The sequence below is a fragment of the Ixodes scapularis genome, unplaced genomic scaffold, assembly GCF_016920785.2.
Source record: "Ixodes scapularis isolate PalLabHiFi unplaced genomic scaffold, ASM1692078v2 PGA_scaffold39__5_contigs__length_11793443, whole genome shotgun sequence".
Taxonomy (NCBI): Eukaryota; Metazoa; Arthropoda; class Arachnida; order Ixodida; family Ixodidae; genus Ixodes; species Ixodes scapularis.
The window spans coordinates 9,633,020-9,642,020 of NW_024609867.1; the positions used below are offsets into that span (position 1 = coordinate 9,633,020).

General features: G+C 43.4%; 1 protein-coding gene across 1 annotated transcript; it reads right to left on the reverse strand.

Moving 5' to 3' along the window:
- Nucleotides 1-756: 756 nt before the first annotated feature.
- On the reverse strand, nucleotides 757-2,559 carry LOC115317963 (piggyBac transposable element-derived protein 3). The gene is given in 3 exon segments (XM_040210551.1): nucleotides 757-1,392; nucleotides 1,395-2,428; nucleotides 2,543-2,559. Coding segments are annotated over 3 exon segments (1,602 nt in total). The 3' UTR covers nucleotides 757-841.
- Nucleotides 2,560-9,001: the final 6,442 nt, after the last annotated feature.

Sequence of the window (9,001 nt, forward strand, 5' to 3'; positions counted from 1 at the left end):
AACAAAATAATGACATATTCTCGAAGGGACTACGTTATACTTTTTTTTTCATGTAGTTATCATGGCGAACTGCTGTCACTGAGAGACCTTGGAGTTGTTTTGATTCAACCCTGATATTCGTCACTCATGTTACCAGAGTGGTTCTATCGGCCTGGCGCAGGTTAGGTGCCGCGCTCGCATAACGAAGGAATTGATAACCCCATCCGCTTTTTTCACGCTGTACTCTTCCTTAGTTAAGTCCCAGCTAGAGCACGCCTTGGTTGTTTGGAACGGCATTTCCAAAACTACCAGCTTATCTGTCGAGCGAGTCCGAAGCAAATTTATTTCTATCTTTAATTATCGTTAGCTTGAGAAAGGTAATCCTTGTTTAAACGTTGGGTGTAACTCGCAACTCGGCAACTTGTTGAGCCTGCAGCAGCGTCGGGTGAAGGCAGATGTGTTGTTTTTGTTTAAGACACTGCACGGCTAGATTAAATCTCCCAGCCTTCTGCTCGAAGTAAGCCTTAAAGTTCCCCGTGTGCCCACGCACCTTCAAGCATATTTTTATATCCCCTTCAGGCGCGAATTAACAATTTTTACTGGAAAAATAATTTGAGCTTATTTATAAAAGCAAAAAAATACATGAGAACTAAATGTAGTGACAAAACAACTTTTCTTTCGTTTTTTTATGTTTTTTATTGCGTCCACAATTGTGCACGTTGCGCTCCAAGTAGGAAAATTTTTTAAGATATTTTAAACAGCTTACTACACATTTTCTACACATTTTCTTGACACATTCTTGTGAGAGAAAGAAAAGAGAAGAGTGTTTCATCTAGAAATCTCGACCCCCAGATCTGCCAGCCTAATTCGTATGAAACAGGAAGAAACAGTTCTTCTGTGCCGACAAACAAAGGAAAATGCCGCACTTCTTGCAGCGAATTCGGCTTTTTGAGCTGCAGTCTTCTCGTCTGCACCGTTGGGCAAATGGCATGCTGACGTGTTCTGGCCAGTGATAGCAGCCGTCGTACCGAACTGTGTTCGTGGGTAGTGGCTCGGCATTGTGAGCCTTCTTTGCCACCGGCTGGGGACTTTCATTGCTTGGCCGACCGCGCTTCTTTTGGGCCGTCTTGTTGCATGTTATTAGGCTATGGGCGACATCTGTCTGGAATGCCAGCATGTCCATAGTGTTCTTTTTGAGCAGCTTTTCCTTATCTGCGTCTCTTACATACTCTAGCCAACTGTTTGCCAAAGAGAAAGAGGCGAAGTGAGATATTACTCTTACGGTCCATTTCTTCGTTTTCGTCCGCATGGGGTAGAACGACATCACGAAGTCAAGTTTGTCGACTCCTCCCATGTACTTGTTGTACTGAAGAATTACATCAGGACAGTCTATGTCGATGTGCGTTTTTTTTACTCGCTCCACCTCTTCACCTTGCCGGTGTTTCCGGTTCCAACATGGGTTGAGGCCATGTTGACCACGCCATTGTCTTGCCAACGGACCAGCACGATGTCTCCTTCTTTCGAAACTTTGTGATCGGTGCATCCCCTGCCTTCTGTCTTCATCTGTTTCTCGGTCTTCAGCTGGCATCCAAGCAAGCGGTTTGCCCTAATCGTGCCGCTGGCCAAAATACCTATCTCCTTCAGTTCAAGAAAAAGCTTCACTGATGAGAAGTAGTTGTCCATAAAGCACTTTAGATTTTGTCCTTGCGGCATTGTCTGGACAAGTCGCACCACAACGGAGCCACCAAGTCCGAGGTGGGAATGCTGCGCGCTCACACCAGTGCCTTTGCCTTGGTATAGCTCATAGTCATGTGCGAGGCCGTCGGAACTGCAGCGGACAAACACCTTGACCCCTTCTGGGTTGGGTTTTCCTTTGACGAACTGCTTCGCTGCAACGCGACCAGTAAATGCAATCATCTGTTCGTCCACGCTGTTATGCTCGAGAGGCTCCAGCAGCAAGCATCGCTGCCTGACTGCTTCAATGACGGGACGAACCTTCCAAAACTTGTCCTGGCTGTTTGGATCTCGCGGGGCATTAGAGTCCGAGATGTGTAAGGCGGCTCTGATCTTGAAGAACCTTTTTGCACTCATTGCCTCAGCAATTGCCGGAATTCTTTTGGCAGTAGTCCAGTACATCCGCACTCTTGGGAATTTCAAAACCCCCATGACCATGAGCATTCCAAAGAAAACCTTGATTTCTTCTTCGGTGGTTCCAAGTTCAGTGCCATCTCTCTGAAGCGCATACATGTTTGTAAATTTAGCAAAATCTCGAAAGATCTGAGGTGAAAAATACCGGCTAAAATACACCAGTGGCTCCTGCGGCACTGAGCCTCCTTGCGGTCGATAGGAACAAGCAGTGTCAGTGGGAGAAAATTCTTTCGCTTCCCATTTCACAGAAAACTTCTTTGATTTGATGCTGTCTTTCGGCTGCACATGAACAGCCTGCGAGCTTCCTGGAGTTTCTGAAGTGCTCGTAAATTCGCTGCTCCCGGCATTAGCGTCCTGCAATAAATACGTTTTCACTTAATTTAAAAAAAAAATCTAGAAATAAACTTGCACTTACTGTGCTTTCCACGACATTTTAGGCACTTAGACCCGATCCGAATATCGGCTGTGTGTCATAAGCTCTACTCTGATACAATTGATATGTTTAGCTCATGCGGGAGCAAGTTCGGAAACGCTGTTCGAAACTTCATGTTGCAATAAAAGGGCTGGTTCGTTGAAAGTTGATGTTTGTCAGAACGATATTAAATTATTTGGTTTTTGCTGACACACCTGGTGATGTTTCGGTTTTGTGCTTTTTATTTCCCTTGTGGATTTGAGTGTCTTTCGTACTTGTTAATATCTTTATTCTCAGACTGGTGAACTACGCTCCTCTTCTGCCAGCACTAAGACCGAATTCCTGAAAGGCAGATTGAATAATAATAATAATAAATCAATCAATCAATCAATGTTTAATAACAATACTACTACTAATAATAATAATATAATAATAATTTTCATTCAACAGAAGCAAAAGCGCAAGATACATAGACGGGTCTGTCCAAGCCAATGAAGGCTTGACGGACAGGACCCCGCAGTCGAACGACACGGCCGATAGCATCAACACAGATAACCGATACACTTTAGCAGGAAACAAAAGTGCAACAGATACAGAAAGCAGAACAAGCGCGGTATAAAAACACTCAGAGTGCTAAATTGCTCAATAGGTTCTTCAATTTTCTTTTGTTAATAACTTCATGAAAAAAACAATCGGGAAGTTTATTAAATATGAAAGGGACATAGTAAGAACGTACACGTTTACCGTACCTTGTAAAACACCGGTTTATCACAAATCGATTGGCTCTGCGCAAATCTCTTGGGGATACATGGGGTTGTAAAAAAATCACTAACCCAGAAGTGTCGTAGAATGACACATTGCAGAAGAAAAGAGCGGAAGCTTGGCATTTGTAGGGTTTCGAAAATGTCTGTGTCATCGGAGATGTCCAGGTGTTAACCGACACTTTTTAACAAGTTTTTTAGAACACGGTCAATTTTAGTCTGCCACACTTCCGCACAATTACCAAACACTGTTATGCCGTACCGAATAATGCTGTAGGCAAGAGCATAAACAATCGATTTCCTCCCTGCAAAAGGCATGAACCCTCTGTTATTATAAAGTAAGCAACTTACGCTACGGAGTCTGCCGCAAAGGTAGGAGAAGTGCGTCGCCCAAGAAAGCTTCTGAATCAAAATGTATTCCCAAATTCTTGACACTGTTCACACAATTCAATGGAGGACACACGCAGTTAACACAATTGGTCCCGTGTAACATAACTGGTGTGTCTAGATTCAGACGCTTCAACGGGTTTTTAAAGAAGACTAGTTTTGTTTTGGAGGTGTTAATTGAAAATAGGTTTCTGCAACACGTCATGTTGCAGAAACTGTACAGCTTGATGAATATCTTGATGAGTGGAGACTATTAGGGTGTCGTCTGCATACTGAAACATTTTGGGAGTGGACAGCCTGGCTGCAATATCATTAACGTAAAAATTAATAACAAAGGCGATAAAACAGAGCCCTGAGGGACACCCGCTTTCAACCCTACTCGAGGACTCTTAAAATTTCCGACAGACACTTGTTGCGAGCGCCCAGAAAAGAAGTTCTCAAGAAAAACATAAAAGGGGCCACGGAAGCCGTAATTGTATAGTTTATGATGTAGGAGCTTTTGGCTCACGGTGTCAAAAGCTTTGGCGACATCCAAAAAAATAGCACAGGAACACATGTTACGGTCAAATGCATTGTGTAGTAAATCGGACAAAATCCTCGAGCAGAGGTTGAGTGCCCCTTCCGGATACAAAGCCGTACTGGCTGGGCGATAGTACGTGCGAGCTATCAACAAAACTAGACATGACAAGATATAGATGCTTCTCCAATATCTCCCCCACACATGGCAGGACAGAAATAAATCAATAGCACTCCGGCTTGTTGGGTGATCCTCCTTTAAAAATTGGGTTCACAAGCGCAGTTTTTAAATCAGCTGGGATAATGCCAGAAATCAGGAACCCATTTACCATGGTAAGTAGGACGTGCTGGACGGAACCAAAATTGCGACAAATGTCGGTAACACGAATGCCATCAATACCAGCAGCTTTATTACGCTTTAAGGAAAATAAAATTAAACGCAAAGAAAGTGCGTCAAGAAGGGGCAGAAATGCAGATGCAGACACTCTACAATCATGACTACACGGGACGGATGATAAAGCAGAGTCCCTAGACGAGCCAGATGATGCAGCAAAAAAATTGTTGAGGTCATTGACTGCTGATTGCAAGTCAGATCGAAAGTGTCTGTGCAATTTTTCTTCAATAGATTTCTTTGTTGCACACCCCCTAACAGTGTTTATCAAGTCCCACGTTTCACGTGGATTCGACCTTGATTCAAATAACTTTTTCTGAAAGTAAGGACGTTTGGCGGATCCGATAATGGCGTTAGTTTTATTTCTTGCACAACAAAAAGCGGCCCTCAGTTCCAAGTTGTTTGGAGCCCGACGAGAGCGCAACCACGCAGCATCTTTTTCCTTGATTGCAGTCATGATATCAGTTGTGAGCCAGGGCTTATCGGATTGTTTCTGGAAATTAACCTTTTTCTTCGAGTCACGATAAAAAGACTGTAAAACCTCGACAAAAGTAGTGTACAGTTTAGCCGGTTCCACCGAGCTAAACAATGTATCCCAGTCAAAAGCGGCCACTAACGCATCAAACTTCACGGTATCAGTGATAAAAACGTACAAACTTTCGGACCTGCTACCCTCGGACCCAGAGACCTGTTTACCCAATCGGCATCCTATTAGATAGTGGTCAGATAACTTCTGCGCAATGACGGCGGATCTGACTGTGATATCGGGTGCACGAACGCTGATATGGTCAATACATGACACCACCAATTTTCCGGACAGCAGCTCCTCTCTTGTTGGAAGGGAAATAGTGTTTTCGATACCATATTCCGACAGCAGATTTAAATAATCGCACGCTATGGATTTTTCCAGGCTCCAGAGTGTCGATATTAAAGTCTCCAACTAGGCAAAACTGGCCCATTGAACGAAACTGCTTGAGCACCTGCTCTAGCTCCACAAGGAAAAGTGGTGCATTCTCGGATGGGGGCCTATAACCTGCTAATAAAAACAGTGAAAATCCGGGACGGGAAACGTTAACTGCGAGCGATTCCGCATGAGCGAAATGTACATTGACCTTTAAGAGTAGCCATAAATCTTTAACATAAATTGCAATGCCCCCGCCTCTACCAGTATCACGTGTGTACAAAAGTTCGTTATAGCCTGTCAAAGTGAGTTCATCACATTGTAGAGATGATATACTGATCTCAGTAAGGACGACACGTCTACTGGAGGCTGAGGAGTAGTAATGTAAACGCGAAACTCGTCCCAGTGCTTACGCAGGCTCCTAATATTAGCATGAATGAGTGTTAGAGAGTTTTCCGAAGTAGGCCCCAAAACGTGATGAAAATAACTGCAGTCTGGAACCGAAAAACAAGTCGTCATAACTTAAATAATCTTCTCAAGGTCTCCAACTGTGCTTATGCGCACCGCTGGCACACCTTCACTTTTCCTTGTGTAGATTTTCGCGTTCTTTAGCCACACGAACTTGTAGGTCATTTCCCTGCCCCTCGTTCTTGCCATCCAAAAGAGATTTTTGTTGACTTGCGTGAGGTGGTCATTAAAGAACACCTTAGGTTCATCTGATTGGGACAGCTTATGCAAACCGCCACGTGCTCCTATCCAAATCTTCTTTGCAGAAACAGATGCAAAATTGACCAAAACCAGAGGAGCTAAGTCCCGCTTTCTTGGAAGACGGTGAATTGCGACGATGTCAGATGACTGAAAATTTTGGATGGAGAGCTTCTGAGAAAGATCTTCCGTGACTTTAACCAGGTCTTCCCTCGACTCATGAGAAAGGCCTTGTATTTCCATGTGACAGCGGCGGCTGTATTGTTGTGCATCATTCAGTTCTTCTTTGAGCCGTGTAATTTCTCGTGACTGTTCGGTCATTGCAATCTTGACTTCGTGGACTTCCGTTTGAAGATTTTTCACTGACTTCATTAGTCTTTACGAGAGTGAATAGGGAGTTATATTTCATACTAAACGAGTCAACTGTTGATTGAAGCTCTCCAACAGTGCTACGTAACTCATCCACTGCAGGTTTAAGAGATAGGAACTGGTCAACCTTTGCCGGAAGAGGCAAAAGAGTTTCGACACTAGCCTTCAGAGGAAGAAGCTGCTGAAGTGCCAGGTTTATTGACGCCAGCTTGCTAGCCACGGAAGAGATGTTTGGTTGGTCCAGAAGACTACCGACGGAGGTATTAAAACTATCCTGAGTTGCACCACCACCAGCCCTACCACCCGAACGGAGTTCGTTTGTGCGACATGTGGGGCACCTCCACCCCTCTCTTCTGGCAGTGCCCATTCCCGAGAATGTGCCCTCCGCGACACCAGAGCAGGGTTTACCGGGATGATACCCATTCCTGCAGGCCGTACAAGTCAAATGCCTCCCGTCGACCGGGAGTGGGAGCACACATTTAATGCACTCCATAGTGACAATGAAACAAGATAAAGCAACTAAAAAAAAATGCTCGTACAGCCTAAGGCACAAAAGCAGGAAAACACGAGGTGCAGTCGGCGGCAAACAGTTTCCAAAGGAAAAGCAAAGGGAGTCTTCGTCTCACCTGCACAAATTGCATCGGTCAGAACACCGTAAAGATTTGCCGCCGACTGCAGAAGGTGGCACTTGGGAAGCTGGTTTTATGGGCAGCGGAGCAGCGGAATCAGACGGGGCGACGCTCAGCGGTTGGCTCTTGATTGAAGGAGTCACGGTGACGCTTGCAGTTTGGCACGGCACCCGGGACGTCAGTTGTGACGCTTGCAGATTTAAGCGCGCTGGCCATGAGATTGCTGGGCTCGAAGATGGTCCTGCGTCCCTGTACAAAGTGCATCGGTCAGAACACCGTAAAGATTTGCCGCCGATTAATAATAATAAATAATAATAATAATAATAGTAGTTTAATAGTAGTAAAAAAATTAAATAAAAAATTATAATAATAATAATTGTTTATTTCTACCAGCAAAGAAAAGTTTGGTATTGTGGATGCATCAAAGCCAACAGGTTGCTTGTGCGACGCCATCCTCCAATAAAAAAAAAAAAAAACACACGATATATGAAAAATAATAATAATAATAATAATAATGGTTTATTTTCGGATCCGACGAAGTATGATTCGGGTCTGCCGAAGCCAGAATTGGCTTGTGTGGCTAAAAAACGAGTATTAAAGTTATAAATCAATTAATTTCAACATTGTGAAGAGTGCATCAGCACATAAAACACACACACGCACACACACACACGCACGCACGCACGCACGCACGCACACACACACACACACACACACACACACGTTTTAAGAAAAAAAAAACATTAAAGCATTGCTAGAGTTAGTGTCCAGAGTTGTTGGTACGTGGATTGTCACATTACATGAATAACACACACACAGACATCAAAATATTAAAAAACTGAAGCACAGCTCACGTCAAGTTGCCAGTGTACTTGGGTTGTAATGAAGATCACATCACTGGCCTAAGAAAAAAAAATCTTTAGACCACAGATTAAGAAGGTCCAAAAGATAAATCTGGTTCGTGCAGCCACACTTGATTTAAAATAGGTCTCGTAGGGCTTGTTTCAACTTTTTTTTCGAATCCAGGTCCAACACTCTTTCAGGGAGACTCTTGAAAATGTCCGGTACATAAAATATTCGTTGTCTTTTGCCATACCTCGTTGACATTCTCGGCACCTCAAAACGAGTGGTATGTCTGAGTGCCCGAGGTGCCATGTGGGGAACTTTAAATCTGTCATCCCAAAAGTGTCTTAAAACAACCGTCTCAGTAAACAGAGCATAACATAATGGAAAGTTAATATGATCAATTTTTTTCTTGTTTTGTTTCGGTATCAGTGCCGTATATAATACTTCTAAACATTCCAGTCAAAATATTGTCAATTTTATTTTGCCATAACGTAGAGCAGCCACCATAAATGGTTATTCCATAGCGAAGAACACTGTATGCCAAAGCATTAATGACCATCTTTTTAACATATTGTGGAACAAGTGATCTAATATTATAAAGTAGACAGGAAACACGTCTAAGCTTTTTACATACAGTTCCCATATGCGCATTCATGAAAGGTCACTATCGAATTCAATACGTAGATATTTCACATGGTCCTCATAACCCACTGGAGTGCATATACACGAGGGACAAATTGATGAATGTAAAAATAGTGGCGTATCTGGGATAACTTTTAAGGGATTCCGGAAACACACCAGACGTGTCTTTGTGTTGTTAATTTTTAAGTCATTTTGCTGAAACCATTCAATCAATTGTGTGGTTTCACGTTGGAGAAGAAAAATTGATTTTTCGTATTCTATACGGCGTGACAAGAGTACAGTATCGTCAGCATACCGATATAGTTTGCAGCTAAC